The 24,504-nt window shown below is 32.1% G+C and overlaps 4 protein-coding genes across 11 annotated transcripts; 2 read left to right on the top strand and 2 right to left on the bottom strand.

Moving 5' to 3' along the window:
• Positions 1 to 380: 380 nt before the first annotated feature.
• LOC107416748 (uncharacterized) lies at positions 381 to 4,520 on the bottom strand. Of its 2 annotated transcripts, none has more exons than XM_016025275.4 (3): positions 4,384 to 4,520; positions 2,228 to 2,844; positions 381 to 1,773 (listed from the first exon to the last, which is right to left on the bottom strand). In XM_016025275.4, the coding sequence occupies exons 2-3, from the start codon at positions 2,438 to 2,440 to the stop codon at positions 586 to 588; spliced, it is 1,401 nt and encodes a 466-aa protein (XP_015880761.3). In that variant the 5' UTR covers positions 2,441 to 2,844; positions 4,384 to 4,520; the 3' UTR covers positions 381 to 585. The 2 variants fall into 2 exon arrangements, with proteins under 2 accessions (XP_015880761.3, XP_060672309.1); XM_060816326.1 differs by having other exon boundaries at positions 2,228 to 2,567; positions 4,384 to 4,482.
• Positions 4,452 to 7,768, top strand: LOC125418136 (uncharacterized). Of its 7 annotated transcripts, none has more exons than XM_016025261.4 (3): positions 4,452 to 4,631; positions 5,790 to 6,215; positions 7,159 to 7,768. In XM_016025261.4, the coding sequence occupies exons 2-3, from the start codon at positions 5,825 to 5,827 to the stop codon at positions 7,668 to 7,670; spliced, it is 903 nt and encodes a 300-aa protein (XP_015880747.3). In that variant the 5' UTR covers positions 4,452 to 4,631; positions 5,790 to 5,824; the 3' UTR covers positions 7,671 to 7,768. The 7 variants fall into 7 exon arrangements, with proteins under 7 accessions (XP_015880747.3, XP_015880750.3, XP_048327419.2 ...); XM_016025264.4 differs by having other exon boundaries at positions 4,452 to 4,627; XM_048471462.2 differs by having other exon boundaries at positions 4,453 to 4,631; positions 5,431 to 6,215.
• Positions 7,769 to 8,725: 957 nt separating this feature from the next.
• LOC107416764 (uncharacterized) lies at positions 8,726 to 11,819 on the top strand. The gene is made up of 4 exons (XM_060816343.1): positions 8,726 to 8,991; positions 9,321 to 9,390; positions 10,437 to 10,848; positions 11,036 to 11,819. Exons 2-4 carry the CDS (start codon positions 9,367 to 9,369, stop codon positions 11,551 to 11,553), a joined length of 954 nt encoding a protein of 317 aa, XP_060672326.1. The 5' UTR covers positions 8,726 to 8,991; positions 9,321 to 9,366; the 3' UTR covers positions 11,554 to 11,819.
• LOC107416763 (beta-glucuronosyltransferase GlcAT14A) lies at positions 11,604 to 16,467 on the bottom strand. The gene is made up of 4 exons (XM_016025291.4): positions 14,923 to 16,467; positions 13,457 to 13,532; positions 13,256 to 13,371; positions 11,604 to 12,321 (listed from the first exon to the last, which is right to left on the bottom strand). The coding sequence occupies exons 1-4, from the start codon at positions 15,521 to 15,523 to the stop codon at positions 11,813 to 11,815; spliced, it is 1,302 nt and encodes a 433-aa protein (XP_015880777.3). The 5' UTR covers positions 15,524 to 16,467; the 3' UTR covers positions 11,604 to 11,812.
• Between the last annotated feature and the right edge of the window lie 8,037 nt (positions 16,468 to 24,504).

The following is a 24,504-nucleotide window of genomic DNA, read 5'->3' on the forward strand; positions in this document are numbered from 1 at the left end:
CTTGGAAAAGGTTCCCCTAGCCATGGCTTTCTTTGGGCAAAATTGCACCCTTAGATTCAAGGTTTTTGTCAATCGCAATTGAGGACACTCCTATCTCATACGTTCACAGTTTATATATATATTACTAGAAAATTTTATATTTCATTGTATATGTCCCTGAGTGCAGCTCGTGAAGTTTAAAAAATGAGTGTCTGTTACAATTCCAACATTGTTTCTTTGCCCACCAAAAGAGAAGCCCAAGGCTTGTGGTGTAGCAGCCTTCAGGTATTGAGACTTGAGAAAACAAAAATCATGAAAAAGAATATTGTTACTTGAAACTAGTTGGAACTAGTAAGAAAACCATTCGAATTGTTACTTGAAACTAGTTGGAACTGGTAAGAAAACCATTCGAACTCTGCACCTTTTTATTTTCTATATTTTGGCATTTAATGATAGCTGATCTTGTTTTTCGTTTCACGATTTTGTTTCCCCATCTTTTCATCATTTTAACATACTAAACAAGCATCACAAGCAAACCGCATTAATAGATACATACATATATCTGACAGCTCTACGGCAAGCATGCCTCAAGAACTTGATTATTAGTTAGGACTCTGTGTCATCTATCTCATCCTTGTACTCTTCATCTTGTTCAGAAGTGGAACCAGATTTACTAGAGAAATTACCATCACCTTTATCATCATCTGCATGGTTGCCTGGCTCTTTGAAATCGTTATCCAAATGTTCTGATGCCTCATTCTTCTTTGTCGCCTCCCTGTTGATATCCCTGCTCTGTTGACCATCAGTGGCATCTTGGTCCTTTGCAGCCCCAGAATTGACCACCTCTGCTACTCCCACATGGCGATTATCATCTCCGGTGGTTAATCCTCCTCTGAAAGGTGCTGCCTTTGTTCTGCCCTTCAAGCGACCTTGATCATCTTCAAAGAATTTTCTAGTTCTCATGCCTGTTACTCCATTGTTTTTGAAGTTTCTATTCTCGAACCTCCTATTCTTAGCTATTAATCTCCATCTTCTTCCCTTTGTATTACTAAAAGAACCATGTTTACCTCTCTTCATTGGCCAGACATTGTTGTTGGAATTTTCTTGCCGATCCAATTTCATCCCACCATTAGAATTCTCAACGTGTTCCTGACCTTCACCTTGAGCATTTTCAAGTCTTCCTAGTTCCCCATTTTCCTCAATGTCTTTTCCACCACCATCACTAATTGTCTCACTTGCAGCAATGTTGTTCTCCTCACTGCCATCATCTTTGAAATCTTCACTTTTCTTTCCTTGTCCCTGTTTTTCACCCATGCTGGTCCCATACTCAATTCTCTGATCTTGTGAATTTTTCGACTTCTGGTCAGTGACAATTATTTTGCCATCACCTTCAGCAGTTTTTTCTTTTCCCACTGTGTTTCCGGTAACAGTAGTAAGATTTACAGACGGGTTTGATGGATCATCATCTGAACTCATCTTTACTGGGTTCTGAAGACGTTTTTTCAAATCCTCAATTTCAGCATCTTTTTGCTTCAAAGTTTCTATTAATTCTGTCACTTGGGTATTTTCAGTTTCAGTGGTAGCTGACTCTTTTAGCCTTAGCATCTTGATCTCGTTCTGCTTCTCCTCAATTGCGACCTCCATTGTTCTTTGTTCATCTTTAAGGGAATCAATCGTAGATTGCATCTCAATAAGTCTTCTGTCAACCTCCATCTTTTGGTTTCTGAGAGTGTATATATTGGCTTTCATATCTTCATTCTTCCTATTGACTTCTTGGACTCGGTCTCTTTCCTTCTACAATTAATACAAAGAAATCAATGATAAAAAGTAAATAAACATAGAAAATATATTTTCCAGATCTTGCTGAAAGCACGATATAATGAAACTGTTTAATTTTGGTCAGCGTTGTCTAAAACCGTGGACTAGCGTTGCTTAGAAGTACCAAAAAGCTCCATAAATAAATGTCGTGGAAAACGAGGTACATAGATCTAAATTAGCAAACAACCTCCCTTACTTTGAATCAAACTGCTTTTTTTCCTTGTTGCATCAGCAATTGTTTTCATGGTATATGCAAATTAACAGAGGTTTCTGAACTCCAAACCCCTTTTTTTTTTTCTTTTTTTTTTTTTGAATTATTAAAAAAAAAAAAAAAAAAAAAGGGAAAATGCGCATGGTTTTGATACGTGTCATGGTATCAAGGTGACAGATAACCTGTAAAATCTGCATGCAAAGAGAGAAAGAGAGAGACCTGTAAGAGAAGGTGAATGGAAATGAGCTCGTTGTCTCTGTCTTTGAGAAGGAGGTTGAAGATGCGCCTTTCCCTGAGCTTGTGGAGGATCATGACCCCAAGCAATGCAGCTCCAAATGCCAGCAGTAACATCACTCCATATGGCCTCCCTCTACTCCCCCCATTGTTGTTGTTATTCCCTTTGTTATGAGAATGAGATCCCCCCAAACCCATCTTGATTTCTCTCTTTCACAAATTTTAAATTTTTCTCTTCTCACTCTCTCTCTCTCTCTCTGAAAATCAAAGGAAGGAAAATGAACCTCCAAACTTTTTTTTTTTCTTATTTCTTTCTTGGCCTTTCCTGTTGTCAGTAACACAGAAGCTAATTATATTGATTGGAACATAGAGTAGCTTGTCATGTAAAAAGGACTATACAACTACTCTTTGTTCTCTCTCTCATAAGGATGAGGATGAGAGCGGAATAAACAATGTTGAGGAAGCATGGGAACTGTGTCAATTTGGCGCTGATTCTGGAGTGTCTTTTACATTTGTTTTTAGTTTTGGCATTTCCCATGTTCTCCATGAATTTACTTGAATGTCCCTACTCTTTCTGTGAAAGTTATAACAGTGCAGTTGCTCTGATTGGACCAAAAATTGGAATTGGAAAAAAAATTTTGAATTATAATAATTATCTGATTTAGAAGGAAGGAAATATAACTCAAATCTAGGTTTCAATTGTGTGAATATAGGGAGGTATACAACTAAACCAACCATATACATTAAAAGAAATATATATATCTACATTTTAAAAATTCAAGATAACATACCATTTTCTTCCACTATTGGTAACTTGAATACAAAAAAATATGATAGATGTCACCTAGTAATATATAAATTCAGTTATATCCATATATAACTTGGCAAAGTTTCTTTCAGCAGCAACACCAAAAAAATAAATAAATAAATAAAAACTTGGCAAAGTTTCAGCGTTTACACTGAATTTAAAAAATATAAATATAATATTCAAAGTGTAACAATTCAAACTGGAAATTATTTTTTCAGTATAGCCTAATTTGCAGTTTGCAGGAAAATTCTAATATATATATATATATATATATTTTTTTTTTTTTTTTGAGAAACCCATATAATATTTATTCTAGATTGATCGAATTGAGACAAACACGCATATATACATCAAGACATGATTTGATTTATAGTATGGAGTATGGTAAGCATTCTAACATATAACCAAAAAAAAAGTAATCCACCTATCGATATATATATAAATATTTTTGGGTCAATAATCCACCTTTCTATTCTCTCGATTCAGTATAATAACAATAATAATAATAATAATAATAATAATAATAAAAAGAAAAGTCATAGTTTTCATTTGAGATTTGAATAAACTACAAAAATACCCAAAGTGCAGAGAATTGAATGGCTTTCCATTTCTTAAGGCACAAGTTGAGTAGGAAGGATTACATTAAAAGAAAAAAATAAAAATAAAAATAAAAATAAATTTGAGAAGGAAGGAGACAGAGACAGAGAGATCTAGAACTAAACAGCTTGTAGTATTATAGCTTTATACATTTACATATACTGCAAGCAATCAGTTCAGTAAAGGGGATTGCCCTTATAAATTGGAATGAACATGGAAAATGGGCATATTATATATATAAGTTGGAGAGTGAGATTAAGCATTTAAGCTTAAGCTATTCCATGCGTGAAGCTGGAAGAAAATTGGTGGAAAATTGCCATATCTCACATGGCAGCGTATTGTTGTGATCCGTGATCACGAAAAGCACAGAAAATCAATAGAGAAAATAAAGAAAAATAAAATATAAAATATTGAAAAAAAATATATATATATATATATTATTATGTTTGTGATACAAGATTGAAAACTAAACACTTATTTATAAAATTTTAAAATTATTTTTTCACAAAACAATTTATCTATCAAATAAACTTAAAAAACAAATAAAGAAAACCAGACTATACCTATAATAATACTGCATTTTCAAGCCCAAAAAAAATGCCTTTCATTATCATATTTATACATTTCCACGTAATCTCCTTTTTCTCTTCATCGTGATGCATTTATTTGAGAATGTGAAATTGTTGGAAATTATTAAAAATAATAATAATAATAATAATAATACCAGATCAACTACCTGACGTGGCAAACCTAACCCAATAAGGATCCACCAGCTCATCTTCTTCTCCAAAGCATCCGATATTCCTCTTCAGTCTCCATACAGCAACCATTAAAGCTCTCTGTGCAACCGGACGAAGCAGCGGAGAGGAGGACGTTGGCGTCATCTGACATGAGATTGCCATTCAAATGTGGCAGCTTTTGATTGTTCTGGACTACCTTATCAGCTACTAAGACGTGGTAGTCCATGAGCAACAAGTAAAGTAGGTACTACAAATCCTTTACTTTCATAAATTTATAATCTTTGTAGGAAATTCCATTATCTTCTTTGTCTCTTTGGGTGGACATGGAGGATATTTTCGATTCGTTGCTGAATTTAGAAGATTCCCATCTGAAGGAAGGCTTCGACGAGGGTTACAGAGACGGGTTAATAGCCGGCAAAGAAGAGGGAAAGCAAGTCGGCCTGAAAACGGGTTTCGAAGTCGGTGAGGAATTAGGGTTCTACAGGGGCTGCGTCGACATATGGAACTCGGCCATCGCGATCGACCCCACACGGTTCTCTTCTCGGGTTCAAAAAGCTATCAGACAGATGGAGGAGCTCATTGAGAAATACCCACTTACGGAACCCGAGAATGAAAGCGTTCAAGAAGTTATGAACGGTTTGAGGTTGAAGTTCAGGGCTGTTTGTGCTTCAATGGGTGTCAAATTGGAGTACAAGGGATACCCAAAATCTTCTTTGAACGCTGAGGATATTGAATTTTGAATTTTGAACTGGAATTTTGACTGTTCATTTTGGATAAGATTTTATTTGGGGATAAAAAGCGTTGCTTATGTAGTATTTGTTTTATAGCTGTTGAAAATTTGTTGATTCTATCTTCTTTAATTGCCCCTTTTTTTAGATTTTTGGTCCGGATGCATGATATGTATTATTCAGATAATCTTGGGGTTCCCAGCCATAACTACTTCAATCCAGTTGATATGATTTTAGATTGTTTAATCTTTGTCTTTAATCAAATATTTAAGTATAAGTATGTTAATGTATTATTTGCCAATATTTGTTCTTCAGATTCTTCAAATGTGTGTTGTGTTGGGAAAACCCATTTTATAAGGAATATTAAGTTCTGCTAAAGCAAATGGGAGCGAAAAGATTGGCCATTTGTAGATTCTTCGTGATTGGCCATTTATAGATTCTTCGTGACAGTTTTTCCGGCATGGATGAATTGCAATGACTATGTTGCTAGCAGCTTTCTGCTATAAACTTGTTTGCTTCTGTTAGAAATGTATTTTCCTTTTTTCTTTTTGTTTTTTTGGGGCATCAGCCCAAACTAGTGGTTTGGGTTGTAAAGTTTCTGGTCCAAGAAAAATTATGGCCACAATGTCTGTTTGTGGTATCTTTTTCTTATCTCACTTTATCTTTTTGTACAGTTTGTGACGAATAGTAGAGAGGAGAAAAAGGAAAAATGTTAAAGTCGATGCTAGCTTGCTGCAAAGTGTATATATCTGAAAGCAGAAACAGGGCAGCATTAGACTCCATTGAACGAGCTGCCAAGCTATTCCCAGAAGTTCCTATTATCAATAAGTTTGAAGATAAGACTTATAACAGAGTTGGCTACACACTTGTCACCGAGTTGGCATCAAAGTCACCTTCTGATCCATGTCCCATGAAGACTGCAGTTTTTGCCATGGTTAAGGCTGCTTTCGAAAACATTGATCTTGAGTCACACAGCGGAAGTCATCCCCGGACTGGAGTTGTGGACCATATATGCTTTCATCCTTTGCTGCATGCATCTTTGGACCAAGCAGCTGCCGTTGCCAAATCTTTGGGGTCAGATGTTGGCTACAGTCTTCAAGGTTTGTGCCTTTTAGAGTTGAGAGTGGATTGTGGATTTGTCTTAATGGTAAGATAGGATTGAGTTGGAGCGCTTTTGAAGATTTTTTCAAGAAAACAATTGGCCAAACTGACTAATCAAAATTATGTGGATTGTGGCAATCCAATAGGATGCCATTTCAAATTAGCTACATGCTATATTATGTTATGTATCTAATGTTGCAATTTCTTGCTACTCCTTTTCTCTTTCTTTGTGGTTATTAAAGCTTTAAAGGCAATATAACTTTTACTGACAGATCAATCAGTGTTCTTAATTCCTCATTCAAAATACTTGGGTTCACAACGTCTGTACTGTGACTTGCTAAGATCAAATACCAGTGCAAGATTGTTCTTCGATAAAATGAACTCTATTTCTATATGAAATTGGCTCATTTCTTCTGTCTCTTTGGAAGTTTGGACTTAGGGGTTGAGAGGGGAGGGCTGTCTTGAACAATCACATCATTTTTGTGGTCATATGTCAAGTTAATTTCTCAATATAGTTATTTTACATGTCGATTGAAAATTTGTGTGTGAACATTGAAATTTTACCTAGAATTTGTAATTTGTTCATTGTGTCTTCTGTAGCATATATGCCCCGAAAGTAGTAAATGTGGAAAAATATGCACTCATATTCCATTTAATTCGGTTGTAAGGAAACAATACCTCTTAAGAAATGTCCAAAAGTAGGAAACATTATGCACTGATGTTGCATCACAGGGCTTCCAAATATCCCTCTCTTAGAGAAGAAGTAAAAGAACTGAGATTCTGACCATATTTTTCATCTTGAGGTCACTGAAGTAGTATTTCTAGTACGTATTTCATAATATTTAATATTCAGAAATTCTTATTCTTTCCATTGGTAATACAGTTTATGTTTTTCCAAATTCTCACATTTCATTGCTAATAACCTTGTATTTTAGCTTGCAGTTCCCACTTTTCTATATGGAGCAGCCCATAAAGGGGGGAGGACACTTGATGCAGTCAGAAGGGAGTTGGGTTATTTCAAGCCAAATGACAATGGAAACCTGTGGACTGGGGGACCAAACGCAGAGTCCTTGGCACTAGAACCTGATGTGGGACCAACTCAAGTCGCTGAAGCAAAAGGCGTCATCGTAATTGGAGCTACTCGATGGGTTGATAACTACAACGTTCCTGTATTTTCTACTGACATTGCTTCTGTCAGGAAGATTGCAAAACGTGTAAGTGGAAGAGGAGGTGGACTTCCTTCAGTCCAGGCCATGGCACTTGCACATGGTGAAACTGTCATTGAAGTAGCCTGTAATTTGCTGGAACCAAATAAAGTAGGAGGAGAAAGAGTTCAGCTTGAAGTTGAAAGGCTTGCCAAAGAAGAAGGTATCGCTGTTGGGAAGGGCTATTTCACTGATCTTGCACAGGAAAAAATAATTGAAAGTTACTTGAGATCCAGTTCCTTCTTGTAAACAGAAATATTAAACTATGGAAGAATTCAAAATTCAATGATTTCGATGTAATGAAACATTCACTTATGGAATCTTTCAAATTCCTCTGCTTGCCTCGACATTATGTTGTTTGTTTGCTTCCTTTGAGTGATGTCCCTTCTTTTTGTCTCTGTTTAAGATTGTGCAGTGAACATGAGAGAGGCTTATTGATTATATAAATCAGATAGTTGATAAACACAGCTTTCCCTTTGAAAAGATTTCTTAATCTTCTATTGCTTTAACTTTAATTCATCAGTCGCTTTCATGTCACTGTCAAAACATTAATTATTTTCCTTTCTTTTTTGATATTTTGTCACTATTCCATCTGCTAATATGAAACTAATCTGTTTGTTTTTGATAATTTGTCTAGCTTTATAGCAGTTTCTTAAATTTAGTATGGTCCTTCATTAATTGCAAATACTTATCCATACCAATTTTTGATGGGCTGTGCATATTATTTCAGCCACATGGCAAAGCTGATAAGCTTTTAAAAATGGTGGGTGAGAAACAGCAATGCCTTAAAAAATTTGTACTTTTTTTTTTTTTATGAGAATTAAAAAATATGTTAGTTGAGATAGATTGAGAGCTATAGCAGAAGCGGACTAAAATTTTGACCTGTAAAACGGTTCGAAAAGTGATATTTAATATATATAATCTCAACTGGTGTAACAGGTCTAAATTGGTATGCCATCTCTAGTTACAAACTCATTTTTACAATGAAATTTATTTTTACACATTGGGATCTGGAATTCTATTGATTTTATACTTAAAATCACCACTTCTATTGAAGTGACATGAAAAGCTCTGAAAAGAAAATTGATGCAGTTTGCTTTCTGCAAGTATCACATATGCTGCTATTCACAAAAAACAAACAAAAAGTATCACATGTTCTGCTCTGTGCCTTTAACAAAATATCTCCATCTACTAATCACTCTATAACAAATGCAATGCCAAGATATCAAAGAAATATCTGAATTATGTGGTTGAAAGAAACCAAACCACTACTTCATTTGGTGGTGTTAGGTTCAAACATCTTCTGTTTAATCGTCCTCGTTATTTTGGGGTTAATTATGCATCAGATGCACTTGAACATGCTTAATAACCATCTGCAATTTCATGCTGTGGGCTTTCTTTCTTTCTTTCTGAATCCATGGGCGTTTCGTTGTCATTGTGTTTTTGGCTAAACGAAACTGCTTTCTAGAATTCTTTTTGGACTTTTTTCTGTCAAATCAGGAGATTTGAACAAATACATGCGGCTTTGGATTGCTTCTTGCATTGCATACGTATGAATATGACAAATAGGGTAAGGTGTTGAAAATCAAAGAGCTCTACACAATTACCCCACCTTCGGTATTTTGGACTTTCATTATTTTGACCCTTTTTTACTGAACTTTCAATCTCTGTTTTTATCTTACATAAGATCAATTATCCAAGGTACCTGATTAGGAGTGGATTATCTTATTAGTAAAGTATTATGGTGGAAATTATGGTTCCTTATTTGTTAAGGGGCATTTGCTAGTCAAACTGTGGGGACATTTGCTTATACAGGTGCTGGATCATTGCTGAGTCAGAGAAGTGTACTCATTACTTTCATGGCTTATATATTCGTCATCTTCCTCAAAAATTTCTCAGGAAACAAACTAGCTCTTGCTGCAAACAAGACAGAGGAAGAGAAGAAATGGATTACAGCCCAAGTTGCAAGGTAAACACACTCAAATCACCTGATAATCCATATTGTTTGCTTTTTTTCAGCAAACTTCAAGCTATAATATGAGAATCTCCCTTCTTTCAACTTTGATTAGTTTATAATTTTTTTGAACCTCTTGTTCCTGCTGAGGGAAGGGGCTGAGAAATTATGAATTAATTATTATTCTCGGTTGTTTTGCATAATATTGATTATGGGTATGGAAACTTACTTTTTACAACTATCAAAACTATACAAGATGGAGAGAGAGAGAGAGAGAGAGAGAGAGAGAGAGAGAAGGATGAGAAGCAATTTCCAGAATCTTATTCTATAGTTTGTAACTGATCAATTACTTAGTTCTAGTGAAAAATCTTGTATTTAAGGCATGATTTGTGAGGTGGAGGTTAATCCATGTTTCAAAAGATCAACCAATTTGTGGATTACATGAAATAAAACTTCATCAATAGAGTAGATCCTTGGTTGCTTCTTTCATTTTCTCTAATTTTAGAATTCTTATGCGTAATGCTGTTTTCTTCATATGAGATTGAACTTGCTTTATTCGGACGGTATTTGGTTTATTTTGAATCTTGCTATTTCACATGGCTCGTGCTAAACATAAACGGGCTCTTCTACAGCCACGGAGCAAGCCAGGCTCCTCTTGTTGCTTCGTGGCAACAGCTGATGCTCTCCAGCACAAGTCGTGCTGATAAATTTTTTTATTTATTTATTTATTTTTGTTTTGCCGGCAAGATCTCGAACCATCATCACAACGAATATAATAATAATGATTGACTTAATAATTGTTATGTTTGTGACCACGTGATATGTGCACCAAATTATTAATGAGCAAAATAAATTGAATGAGGATAGTGAAAATCGTTAAAGAATATTTCTTTAATTGTCAATATTAATCAAAGTAATTGATATGACAATTTGTATACTGCATCAAAATTTAATAATGTTCATGTTATTTTTATTTTGTTTTAAAATATATAAGTTGTTTAATTATTTTGGCCTAGCAATATAAAAAAATTGATGATGATATGATTTTCTATTGGTTCAAGGACAAGAAAAGAAGCGTAGACCATTCCATGCTGCTATGCTGCAGGATATGGATTTCGGAGTCACGCAACCACAGCTCTTTGCAAGCCATTGAAGGAGCTGCTAAGCAGGACCCAGAGTCGGTCATTGTCAACAAGTTTGAGGACCGAGCTTACAATAGAGTTCGATACACCATCGTATCATATGTAGTGCATGACAGCACAGGAAATGCCATATATAGCCCACTGCACCAGACAGTCATAGCCATGGCTGAGGCTGCTTATGGAGCCATCAACTTTGAGCTGCATTCCGGGGCTCACCCTCGGTTAGGGGTTGTCGATGACATTCTCTTCCATCCACTTCGCCGGGCATCATTAGATGAAGCAGCATGGCTTGCCAAGGCTGTGGCTTTGGACATCGGAAGTAGATTCCAAGGTTGGCATAAATTTGGAACATCTATTTTAAGCTGTCTTGTTTTAACCAAACATACGAATAAGAGAGCTAAATTGATATATTTCAAAACCATTCTTCAATGTATATTAAAAATATATGAATAGGAGAGCTAAATCCCGTCTCTTTTTAACTTTCTGTATGGTTTATGGAGTATTTGATGAATTTGCAGTACCAATATTTCTATATGGTGCGGCACACCCAACAGGCAAGGCTCCTGACACCATCAGACGAGAGCTTGGTTTCTACAGACCCAATTTCAATGGCATCCAATGGGCAGGCAGGACCATGCCAGAAATCCTACCCGAGAAGCCTGATGAAGGCCCGACAATCGTGCCTAGAGCAAGAGGGATTACGCTGATCGGAGCAGGTCCGTGGTTTGCCATGTATAACATACCCATAATGTCCACTGATGTCTCTGCTGCTCGAAGGATAGCAAGAATGGTAAGTGCCAGAGGAGGTGGGCTACCAACTGTGCAATCCTTAGGACTTGTTCATGGTGAGGATTCCACCGAGATAGCTTGCATGCTTCTACAGCCCAACCAGATTGGAGCTGACCGGGTCCAGAACCGGGTTGAAATGCTAGCCGCTGAAGAAGGCTTTGATGTTGAGCAAGGCTACTTCACTGACTATTCACCAGAGATGATAACTGAAAAGTATATGAAGTTAATCTCTGCTGCCAAGGACTAAAACAAGAAAAACCCTGATTGGTTAAAGGAAAGCTCTCAGCTTGGATAATATAGTTCCAAAACGAAATGTTGAATAAATGTAATGGATATCCAAAACTCATTCAGGCCCTTCAAGACTGTATGACTTGTAAAGTGGAAATTGTACCCGTAATTGCATGTTCTGCGACTACATATTAAAAACAAAATTCTGGGACTTTGCATGAACCGTGTAATCTATGGAATACATTAATGTACACTTGGGTAATCGAGTATCATATATTTCATGTACATTGCTTTCTTAGAAAATCTTCAGACAACAAAGTCTGGAAGAGCTCTTGCACCCTCTTGGCACCAGGACCTGGACTGAACACTGAATCGTTACCACGCACAGAACATGGGTCAGCTCCACCATCGGCACGCCCGATACACCACGCCCCAGGTGCAAATCGCCCAGTTCGACCTAAAAGCTCTTTGTCAATTTTGTCCAAGACCGCATCATTCTTTGCAAATTTTCGAGCAAATGGGGCCTTGCTTTTGACCATTTTGTCAAAGTCCTTCATTGACAAAGAGAGGGGATGCTGCTTGGGAGGATTGTCCCAAGCAATGTAGTGGAGATCGTGGCTTATGGCAGTGTGCCGGAATTCTTCAGTGTTGCAAATAACTGTCTGGAAATAGCCTTCAGGAGATGATATGAAATTTGTGTAGTACATGAGGATAGTCCGTGGAAGGTTATCCCAACCCCATATACAGTACTCAACAAAAGATCGAGTTAGCATTACCCATGCTGAACCTGCAAACAATAAAGATATCTATTTTTCAAACAACCTTAACAGAGATCTCCCAGGTATTCATTTTGGAAAATGACAATTGGTATCAATGGACAAGTTTCAATCAGCAAGTCAATCAGCACTCGCAAAAGAACCATTACTTAGACGGGGAAGAAGGCTGGGGAAAGAAGACTTTAGGAAGCAACTTATCTTATTGTCCCCACAGTCCTAGCAGTATGGGAAAGCAGAGATTAAAATCAAGAATACAAGGAAGAGAAACTGCCTTTGCCATTGTTTTCTTCCAGCCAGCATTACCATTGTTGTTTTCTCTATGTGCAGTGCGTACAGGCTAAGTGAACAAACCATCACTTGAATCCCAGGGTTTTTTAGGGGTAGCAATCAATTAGATCCAATCCAAATCTGATCTAATAAACAAAAAATAATTGAAATCTCTGATTCATTTGTGCAACGATTGAAATAGTGATCCAATTCTTAATATATACAATATTTAGATAATTTGCATACAATGCACCAGTATTGGAATTTTTTATTTTTTTTTTCTTTTTTTTGAATGAAGTGCTTAAACGAGTTAAGTTCTATGAGCTCATTATAACTTATCCACTTCTGTTATTTCCTATTGTTAGTGTTAGTAGAACACATTAATTGATTGCCTGGATCTGCTAGGACTGGAAACAGATTTAAATTTGACAAATCGAATGATATAGATCATCCTTGATTTCCCACCCCACCCCCCCCCCCCCCCCCCTTCCTCTCTTCTTAAGAATAGGAACATCCTCCTCCTAGCTCCAACCTAGGGTGGTGGCTCCCCTACCCCTTCCCCCAACCCTAGAAAAACCTCTCTTTGTGACATTATTTTTTAAAATAACTTGATTGGAAGAAGTTCTAATTAGTTGTACCAGTGCATTCATGAAGATGTGGATCATTAAGTCTAGCTACCTGTAAATAACTTGAAAGATGTAGGAAGTGAACGCCGTTGAGTGGTCCAAGCAATGTCAGATTTTTTTGATAAATATAGCCCTGGGTCAATTATTATTGGTTTGGCTCTTTGGTTCCTGCAAGACAACGTAAATTTTAGCATAAACTAGAAGATGGAATCTTGTTAGGGATCTGTCCAAACTGTTTATTCTTTATACTTACAGTTTCCAACCAGTAATCTGCATCTGTTCAATGAAGTTGAGATTTCTCGACATGTTGGAGAAAACATGAAGCAAATCTACACAATAGTAAACAGATCATGTTACCAAGTTTATTACCAAACAAATCATGTTACTGAGTTTCCAAACAGATCATGATATTGAGTTATTTTCAATAACATTATAAGACTTTGCATGTCTATCAAAATTCTTACTCTTGAAATAGAAAGAAATCCCATACAAAATCAGATAAAGTTAAAAATTTAAAAATTAATTTAACAAGAAGTCTAAAGACTTGAACCTCACAACAACATTAAGCAAATTTCCATTTCAAACCAGATAACCACCTCAAAATTTAAGATTCTAAGTTTAAGTTGTGGTTGTAAAGCATTTTTACTTTCTTTTCCTCCCATATGTACATCAAGAAGCTGTATTTACTTCCTTGCACAAACTCTTCCATGAGACTGCAAAACTTGTTTCAAGGGAAGACCTTTTACCTAGCCCAAAAATAGAACACCTAAAACGCTCCTCATCAAAGGCGGCTCTCAAGGAATTTTATCATCCCTATTCCCCATCCTCACCCCAATTTTGCACCCATCTTGTTGGATTGATAATTAAGAAAGTAAAAGCAAAACCAAATGAATCATACTCATATATTTCAAAATTTTGCACGTGTCTGGAAATCCAGATAGTTCAGTTAAAAGCAATATCAAGATAGGATCCATATCCTTTAGATAAATATAAATACACATTTACGCATGATAAAACAGGATCAGGACCAGAAGAAAGACTTTTTCTCCCACCCCCTCCACACCTTTGGAAAAGAACACCATCAAGACCCGAACCCTTAAAGATTTTTCCATCCCCATGCATAACCTATGTTTGACACACCCTGAGACACTGCAGTCCAAGTAAGAATTACAACCAAGGGTTGAAAATCCAAATCCAACAAATTACATGAACACAAAGAAATTAACTACAAAATTCAAGGGAAAAAATGTAAGGAAAGTCTGAAATGAACCATAATCCCACTATGAATTAGGTAATCTAGTAAGTAATATGACTAGGAAAAGTCTAAGGATGTGTTTGGTGATGTGCAATCCATCGACCTCAATCATCATCCGACTATGCCTTTCTGGAACATCAATTTGGAGTTACAAAACAAATAGCCCTGTCGACATTTTAGAGCATATGACTGACACTTGGATATATGAATGCCCCATGGGGAGTGCCTTGCTTAAGCAAAAACCATGCCCTTGTAATTTTCAATGACAAGAAACATTTCCAATTAATTGCTCAGACAATATAGAAGGAAAGACGCTCAAGAAACAAGTCATAAGTATTTGTATACCAATATTACGAAAGTAATGAATTGTGCATTCAAGCTCCCCAACAATCAAGAAATTTTTTATCCTTGCATGGATAATAACGATCTATAAAATTTTAACTAACAAAAAGCCTTGTACTAACCATCTTGTGTCACTAGAGGATAGTCTGATGCACTGAGGTTTATAAACCAGTCCCACTCTGAGCTCTCCTTCAACAAAATTGCAATGGCTTGCAGGGTACAAGCAATCATTGTAGGACCCTTATATGTCACCAAATTAGATTGAGCCATAACTCTCACATTATCCACTTCACGAAATGTTGGATCAGCCTTTACTGAAACTGCCAATTCCAATCTCTCACGTGGAGGAGCCTCTAGATCCAAATGCAGCACATATTGATTTCTTGGATGATAAACAGCCTGAAGGGTTCTCATCATCCTATGACTATCACCCTTCGTACCAGAAATAAGATATGCTAATCTAGGCAACCTCGTTTCCCATTCCCCACTAGTGTCAAGTGACTTTTTCAAATCTGATTCAACAAAGTATTCACTTGAATCCTCAGATTTTGCAAATGAAATGATGTCGAATGGCAACTGTTCTTCACCATTAGGGGAAGTAAACAACCCAAATATGGCTGTCAGAAAAAGGGTAATGAATATGAGGACGCTAGCAAAGAATGGAATTACCCATATCCTATCACCAAACGCCCTTCCTGAGTGGGAGTTCACATATTTCCTCATTCTTAGTTCACTGGTTTACAAATAATTATTTATCCAACTTCGCTCTTTTTCAGCAATAACCCAAAATTTCCTGAATTAACCGAGAAACCTACCAAAACAACCAATCTTATGCAAACTAGAGAGAAGGAAACTTTGTAACAGACCCCTTAGCTGCCTTCTTGATAGATACGCGAATAAGATTTAAGCAGGGGTTAATAATAATCTCCGAGACAGAACATGGGTTTTAAGAGAGTGATAAAGAAAAACAAAATATGGGTTTTTAAGAAAGTGATAAATAAAAGCGGTTAAATAGGAAAACTTTACCACTTAAAAACACTGAAACAGCAAAAAGGCATGCGCAAAAAATTTGATCTTTGGGACAAAGTTGCGGAAAAGACGCTCAAAGCTGCTTAATCCATTAAAAATAAACAAACCAAGAGAAAAAATAAAAATAAAAAAAAGGAAACAAATATCTAACAATTAATCAAAACCAAACGTTTCAAAAATTCAAACATCTTGGAGTTTAGATTTTACAGGCCATAAATAGAAAACAGCTTCTTTTCACTCATTTCCAGATCTGACTTGCTAGAAATTTGAAACAAAAACCCACAAAATTACTTGTATATCAAGTTTCAGAAACTTCAAAACTCAATTAGTTACGAAGAAAAAGTGAACCTGAAATGGAAAAATGAATTTAGATGAAGAAAACAGGTGCAGAAATGCTTACTCAGGCAGAGAGGATCTAAAAAAGATTCAGAAACAATGAAATAAGAGATACTGTATCATAGATTCCAGAGGATCAAGCTTGGGTTTTTTGGCTTAACATTGGGAAAGTTTGAGAGAGAGAGAGAGAGAGATGGATTGGCGGAGCTGATTGATTAGAAATAGATACAGCACCGTACAGGAATAGTTAATTAAGGATTTGTTTTGCTTTCATTCTTGGCAAGAAAAAAAATATATATATATTTTTTTAATACAGGACTTAACGGTGTAGTGCAGTAAAGATTACAAAGATGACCATTGCTTTTAATTCCAAAATCTTCAAATCCATTATTCTATGCTTAGGCATTCCCACGCTACTTCAACGCGCGTGGGTACAACCTAGACCACTTCTATTTCTGCTTTGGCAGAGTTTTTCTTTTGTTTTTTCCCTTTATAAATGTTTCTTTTGTTTTTTCCTTTTATTGTTTATAAATGTTTTCTTTCCATTGATTTTAATTATTTTTTCAAAATTATTTAAAATTAATTTTTAAGTTTCAAAAATTATGTTTAAATTCTTAAAAATTAAGTCAAACAATATCTCACAATACAAATATGCAAAAAAGTTTGTATTAGTTGTCCTTTGGAGCAACTTTCTTGCTTCATCAAAAAGGAAGTGTTTGATTAAGCAGAAAACTTTTATGCAGTAGGAATAAGGGCCCTTAAGATTAGGTATTTATTAATTTAATTATCAATTCCCACTTGTACATATTCTTTTATCATTTCTTAGACGTGAGGTATAAGATTTTTATGAATTATAAATGATGAAACTTTAATTTATTACTTTCGTGCAAGTTCAGGAAAACAGAATGCCCTCTTGACTAATTATATAATCCCTTTACTTTAAAAAGTTCTTTAAATGAAAATATTAAAATGAAAGAAGTTCAAACCTTAATGAAGAAAGAGGGCACATTTAATAAACATAATGATTGTTTTTAATAGAATAAGAACATCTATTTATAAAAATTAAAATTTCTATTAATATGTTACCTATTCATAGGAATTAAAAATGAAATAAATATTCATGTTTTGTTATTATATTAAATTAAATCTAATGTTTAGACTTTGTATTTTATTTTTTGTATTTTCAAAAATAATAATTCTAAATGTATTAAAATATTCATTAAATTTATTTATTAAATTGTACATATTAATTATTGGTTATTATATTTTTCTAACCTTAATATGGATAAGCGAATAAAAAAATAAATCAATTAAATATTATAAAATAATTTGGCTAAATATTTTGGTAACTTAAAGCATTATTATTTGAAAAATATCAAATTTAGTAAAATTAATTTTTTTAATTATTTATGCATTTCTAATATAGGATAATGAATTTGTATTTAAATTGTTTTAAATATATTTAGCATCTTTTTTAAAAAAAAAATGAAAGAATACCAATCTTAAACATTTTAAAAAAGTATAGTTATTCTTTAAAATGGAAGAATTATTTTTATAAAATAGATATTCTTAAAATTTAAAATATATGATATATAGAAATGGTTAATTTTATAAAATAATTATTTTATTCTAACATCTTATTTTGCATGTTAAACATGCCCATAGAATAGCTTTCTATTACATGCCCAATAAAGAAATTGCATTGTTTTTGTTCAATCATCATAAAAATGTAATACAAGTTTTAACATTTCATGGTTATTTTTGGTTCCAAAAAAAAAAGTTTTAATATTTTATAATATTACATGTTAGCATTTTATCTCTACCGTGTGTTTTCTATAATCCTTTTCTCATCTTTGCCTCTTAATAGCTAATTGTATACTTCAACAACACGCGTCTGTGCGAGTGGGATTTGGACAAATAAAAAATGCGAAAGCAGGAATTTCAACTGGTGTTTTAAGATAGCGTTGGGAGCAAACTGGGCGTGTAATAATGGTTTTGAATATTTGATTAGGTGGACACTCCCTTATATTTATGGTTGAAATAGTAGAAGTTTTCACACATATTTTTTATATTGTATATAATATTTATATTATCTGTCATTGTTTGGTGGGATGAGCACAAATAAAATCCTTGTTTTTTTCAATTTAATTAAATATTGGCTTTTAAGAAGTTAATATGGAATGGTCAATTAAATTGAGATTTTTTTTTTTTTTCAGGTGGAACAATTAAACTGAAGATTGATTGACCTATAAATCTCTCACAGCATTTTCAATTAGAAATGTCATTTCATTATTGATATTTTTAAAATTTGATATTTACCTAACCTTTTCAATCATAAATATTAAATTTTAAGATGGATTCTTCAATGGCATATGCTAGGAAAAATAAAAATTTTATTTATTCAAATATTTAAGATGTTTAGGTATATGATCCCACTATATTTTGTGTTTTCATAATTAAAAATTCAAAACTATACTAATAAGTGATATATGGTCCTACAAGTTTTATTACAACGGACCCACTATTAAAATTTATCTATTATATTAAAAAATACAATTGGTAAATTTTACACTATATATTTGGAAAAGTCAAAATCTACACCCAAGTCAGCATTTGCAATGGCAGATCCACGTTATAAGGTTAGGGACAAGGTTTAAAAAATCAGTATCGATGAAAATATCGAGAGTTTAAAATAAAAAAATTTTCATAAAAATATCGAAAAATATAGAATACTGATAAAAAATTATATAAAAAAATAGAAATTTATTTTAAAAAATAAAAATTTTTATTGAAATTTTATAATTAAGTTATTTAATCTATCAATTATCAAATTCATTATAAAACTTGCTAAAATATTGAATGGATGCTATATTATTTTTAGTGAATTAATTTATAATAAGCATTAATGATTATAGATAAATTATTATTAATAAAAATATGTCAAAAAATACATATATGATAAATTCATTTATTAACTAAAATATATAAAACGATTATTACAATTGCATTGTAGTTCATAAATGTCATCTTAATACCATATAGAATTTCTGGGTGGTTGAAAATCATCGGTTTCTTCGTTTTTTTGATTTTGAGTTGTGATATGTGAGAAGTAGTTATGAAAATATGTATCTCTTTGATAATTTTGCATATAATTATTAATATGTCAACCATGTGGATCTTACATTATTGATTGACTATATGCATAACTACTACTCTCTGATTGTTGAATTTGAGATGATATTCATATGTTGTTATTTGATGACATTCTATAAATATCTATTGAATAAGGGTTATGAAAATGATTTCCAACCTTCATTGATCCAAAATTCATGGAAATCGAATTTTCTTTTTATTGTGACATTTCCATTTATATGTTTCATCATATATTTATTCACATTTGTAAAACTTATATTCTCAGCAATAAGATTTTTCATGTTCAAAAATATAATTAAATGGTAAAAAAATTATCAATGAAGTTAATTTGATAAAAAAAAATTTACTAAATATCAATAATATTTATGAATTTAAAAAATAAATAAATAATCCCATTGATATTTTTGAAATTTCAGTGGAAATTTTAGAAATTTCTATAAAAATTATAAAATTTTTAACCAAATTATTAACGATTTGATGTGTATATTTTTACGGAAATTTCTATAGAACTTTTTGCAAAATTTCAAAAATTTAGTGGATATTATAGAAATTATATTTATTTCCATTTGGAATTTAAGTTTTATTTCAACACCTTGAAAAAATAAAAATTTTAAGAAAATTTCGAATATCTTAAACCATAGTTGGAGGCCTTGGCCACCTAATCTTTTTAAATTTGTTTAGATATATACATTGTAATTTTAAAAAACAATAAGAAAATAGATCTTCATATAGATAATTGGCCCATAATCAAATGCTTATATTTTCTATATATTATTATCTTTTGCAAGTATTTGTAAATCATAAACTAATTTTTTTAATTAATAGATACTAATATAATTATGTATTAAGAATTAAGTTACAACTATTCTTGTTTATAAAACTTACTTAATAATTATTTTAGTTAGTTTTTACTAAAATTTTTTATATTAAATCATTTTAAATTTTAATTTTAATTTTCTAGTTTCCTATTAATTATAGTAATTTTTTTTTTCCAGTAGAGCTTTATTTTAACTCTACTTTTTATTTTTTAATATTTGATTTTTTTCCTATGTATATCTTTCACTTGGCTAAAATAAATACATTCTATAACATTATTATTTCTATATTAATAAACCATCCAACAAAAGATTTATGTGGTATTTGGGTAGTGGTAAAGTTCATGAGAACCTAAAATTTCATAGGAAAATGAAATTTTTTCTTGTTTAGAAAAGAAATTTGTAGGCCCCAATGGAAACTAAATCTCGTAATGTGGGAAACTAACAAGTAAAGTGAATCCTACTAAATAGATGTCATTCGAAAATTTCATGAGAAACTGATATTATGTAATTTTTTTAATTTTAATATATAAATTTATTTAATTACTTGTAAGTTCTATTTTTCTTTATAATTAACCAAACACTGTAAAAAGAATTCCAAAAAAACTCATTTTCAGAAAATTGAATCCCAGAAAACTAATTTTGAAAAATCAGTTTTCTTCAATACTTTTCCTTTTATCAAATACCTTATTATATGATGTCTTAAAAAAATAATATCCAAACCTTCTATTTTTTTTATTTATAATGTTGGGTAATATATATTATTTTTTTTTAAATCATAAATATAGATTTGTCCCATAACTTCTAAATATATGAGGTTTTCGACTAAATTAACCTTATCAAACTCATAAGTTTGTATTTATAAGATGTAGGCCCTCTTAGAAACATTTCCAACTTCATCCGTGAATTATTGCCATGCAATGATAATTTGCGATGCCATTAGAGAAACTCTAAACATTCATATCTTTAAAACTTGCAAGCTCCAATTACCTCATTCTCTCTTTAAATTAGAAAATATTGTAATCTTAATAAATAAAAAAATTTATTGTATGGCATGTAAATCTACTAATAAGCTTTCATCTATGACAAATAATATTTTGCAAAAAATAAAAATAAAATAGTAGAAGTTGGTGTAGTTTTACTCAAGGTTTTAAAAATCAAATTTTTATCGAAATTTTGAATTTTAGAATTTTCCAAATGAATTTTAATCTTCATCTTGCTATTGATTTTACCATTTAGAAAGAGTGGTCCACCAGCATCCGAATGGGCAATCTTGGCACCTGGGAAAACAAAACGCCGAGAACCCACCACCCAACCAATCAAGTTGTATAGTTATGGCATTACATACGACCCACCATCCGATCTCAATTTTCAAGCCTGACAAAAATGACAAACATACCTTTCAGCTCAGGCTTTTTCTTTGTGTATAATTCCTAATAACAGTTTTTATTTTTTTGAAATAATACCAATCTTTATTTATTTTTCAATTCTATCTTATTTTTCATCTTATAATTTTTTTTTTTAAGACAGACTAAACTGCATTTAATAAAGGTAGCGAATTATTGCACAAGAAAGAAACAATAAAATATTATTTTTTTTTTTGCTATGCAAATATTGATTGATGCTATGGTTGTTGTGACAAGTGAAATGTCATTTGGAAAATACAAAATATAAATAGAAAGAATTTTTAGGGCCCAAAAAAAAAAAAACATAGAAGAATGTGACACCTCAAAAAACTGAATAGGGTACAAAATTAAACTGCAGGTGAAAAAAGCAATAAAGCTTTGCTAATACATAAACCAATGACCTGCAAGGGCAAGGGTTAAAGGGTAGGAGTAAATAGTAATTTTGCTGGCCCTTTATTCTGCTGGCTTTATTGGCTGAGGATGCAATCCTTCAATTGTCAATGAAGTTTTCTCTTTCAAAATCAAAATTTCCTGGCCGTTAGCATCTGCTTAGAGCATTGTGGATCCATTGGCTTGCTTTTATATATATTTATATATATATTTGTATTTATCAGGATTGTAATAATTTTTTTATTAAATAAAAAAAAGGATACGACTCAAATTAATAAATTCAAAAGTGTAAATATTAGAACATTTCCAATGATTTTTTATATATTTAAAAATCATTTGACACATCAGATAAATAAATAATATTTTTAAAAAATTATTTCTAATGGTTCTGTGCATTAATTCTGTCAAACTGATATGATAAAAAAAAAAATAGAAACTGTGAACGATACTGTATATTTATGAAAGTTCTATTAGATATGCCGAGCCAGCATTTTATTTATTTTTATTGTTTTTTATTAAAAAAAAACTTCTACATAAGTTTTTAATTTTTTTAATTAGATATAATTTTAAAATAAAAAATTACACATTAACATTTTAGAATATTTTAAATAAAATTCATTGGAGAAAAATTACTTAAAATATTATTTATTAAATAAAAAAAATATCATATAAATATGAATACTTTTTAAAATTAATACCATGTAAATTTCAATAAAAAAACTTATTAGAGATGCTCTTAGAAGCATAACATATCAATCTGACTTATCAATTGCTTAATTAATTATTCAAAAGTTCAAACTTCCCATAATACCACATTTACTCGTCCACAGAAGGCTGGCATCTTCTTTTTTTTTTTTTTTTTTTTCTCAAATGATTATTTTTGGAGAATAATTTAATGGTAAAATTATTATTATTTTTTTTTAAAAGTAAAATAATTGTTTTTTCAAACGGAATCTGCATTTGAATTCCCCCAAAACCTAACCTATATATTGTAGCAATTATTATTTTCTATTTATTATGTCTCATAGTCATCTTACCTGTCTCTATCTTAACTGAATTCAGTCACCCTATTTCCCGTTCATAGCAGTCAGCATACAAAAATAAAAATAAAAAATAAAAAAACAGAGAGAAAGAGAGAAAACCAAATTGAAAAAAAGAAAAAGAAAATTTGATTAGATTAGAGGAGGGTGAAAATGGAATAAGATGATTAACGTTGACCTTGTAAAAGAGATTAAAAAAAAAAAAAGCAAAGGTAAAAAAAAAAGAAGGAAAAGAAAGAAAAGAAAGTACGCCGTCGTTTGTGGGCTTTGGGGGCGTGGGGCTTCCAGACTACCATTTTCAACATCTACATGTTTGATAGTGACCCAACAACTCCTTCTTTTCTTTTTTTATATGGAAATCAACTCCCTCTCTCTTTTTTCTTCTTCCTCCACTTACCACTCACATTTTTAACCAATCACTCTTGTTATTCTGTGAATCACCCAATTAACCACCCCCTCATTTCAATTTCAATCTTTATATTTCAATTGAGTTTTCCAATTACATTTATATATTTGTAGGTCCCAAACTTGCTTTCCTATCAAATTGGATCATTTGTATTATGGAATCAATACAACCAAAATTGATAAGTTTTCTTTCTTATCTACCCCCATTGTTTATGAAAATTCTATCAATTTTCATTCTACTTTTTTTTTTCATAAATAATCTTAATAAGATTTTTTTCATTTAAATATCATTCTTTGATAATCTCGATAAGGTTTTTTTCATTTAAATATCATTCTTTGATGGCTAAAATGTGATACAATAAAAAATCATATGAAGAAAATTCTACTTTAAAGAGAAAAATATATAAAGAGTGATCAGAAATTTGAAGTAGGCAATACTGTCCTTTAATAGTTTGTAAAATCTAGAAGAAATATGCTCCTTAGCTTTGAACCATTGAAAGAAAGAGTTAGTCTTTTATACCATTAATATGATAAAATGGATATCAATCCCTCTAGTTTATTGGACAAAAATCTAAGAGGGATGTATTCAATTTAGAGTTTGATGGATTTAAAATGAATTATAGACTTTAAAGGATTTGATGGATTGTTATGGAATTCTACAGACTCCATAAAGATTTTATAAGAATCCAATGAAATCTTTGGATTTAAAGCTGGATTTCATATTGATAATTTTCTTCACAATTTCCCTGTTAAAATCCTTTCAAATCCATTAAAATCCATCATTTTTTAAAGTCTTTTAAAATCAATGACTTTTTGAATACCACCAGATTTTAAAAGAATTCTATAAAGTCCTAATTGAATACATCTAGATTTTAATGGACTTTTATAAAATCCATCAAAATCTGAATTGAATATCATTAGATTTGTATGCACTCTCTTAAAATCTAAATCGAATACCTCAAAACTTTAAAAGACTTTTAAAATCCTTCAAATTCTAAATTGAATACATCCCCCTAAATTTGAATTCTTCCCATTGTATCAAAATAACTATTTAATAGGAAAAGATTATGTGTTTAAGGACTTTTTCCTTGTACAAATTTGTTGTTAAATTTGCCTAATTGATTGTGTTA

This window comes from Ziziphus jujuba, chromosome 4 (assembly GCF_031755915.1).
Source record: "Ziziphus jujuba cultivar Dongzao chromosome 4, ASM3175591v1".
NCBI lineage: Eukaryota > Viridiplantae > Streptophyta > Magnoliopsida > Rosales > Rhamnaceae > Ziziphus > Ziziphus jujuba.

Excerpts from the sequence above, each read along its gene's own strand:
- LOC107416748 (XM_016025275.4), bottom strand. The coding sequence starts at position 2,440 with ATGGGTTTGGGGGGATCTCATTCTCATAACAAAGGGAATAACAACAAC. Across the intron at positions 1,774-2,227 it reads CCATTCACCTTCTCTTACAG|AAGGAAAGAGACCGAGTCCA; the intron begins GTCTCTCTCTTT and ends TATTAATTGTAG.
- LOC125418136 (XM_060816327.1), top strand. The coding sequence starts at position 4,711 with ATGGAGGATATTTTCGATTCGTTGCTGAATTTAGAAGATTCCCATCTG. Across the intron at positions 5,065-5,806 it reads CTGTTTGTGCTTCAATGGGT|AGAGGAGAAAAAGGAAAAAT; the intron begins GTCAAATTGGAG and ends GACGAATAGTAG. Across the intron at positions 6,216-7,158 it reads TGTTGGCTACAGTCTTCAAG|TTCCCACTTTTCTATATGGA; the intron begins GTTTGTGCCTTT and ends TTTAGCTTGCAG.
- LOC107416764 (XM_060816343.1), top strand. The coding sequence starts at position 9,367 with ATGGATTACAGCCCAAGTTGCAAG. Across the intron at positions 9,391-10,436 it reads ATTACAGCCCAAGTTGCAAG|GACAAGAAAAGAAGCGTAGA; the intron begins GTAAACACACTC and ends TATTGGTTCAAG. Across the intron at positions 10,849-11,035 it reads CATCGGAAGTAGATTCCAAG|TACCAATATTTCTATATGGT; the intron begins GTTGGCATAAAT and ends ATGAATTTGCAG.
- LOC107416763 (XM_016025291.4), bottom strand. The coding sequence starts at position 15,523 with ATGAGGAAATATGTGAACTCCCACTCAGGAAGGGCGTTTGGTGATAGG. Across the intron at positions 13,533-14,922 it reads TCCTCTAGTGACACAAGATG|ATTTGCTTCATGTTTTCTCC; the intron begins GTTAGTACAAGG and ends ACTATTGTGTAG. Across the intron at positions 12,322-13,255 it reads ATCTTTCAAGTTATTTACAG|GTTCAGCATGGGTAATGCTA; the intron begins GTAGCTAGACTT and ends TATTGTTTGCAG.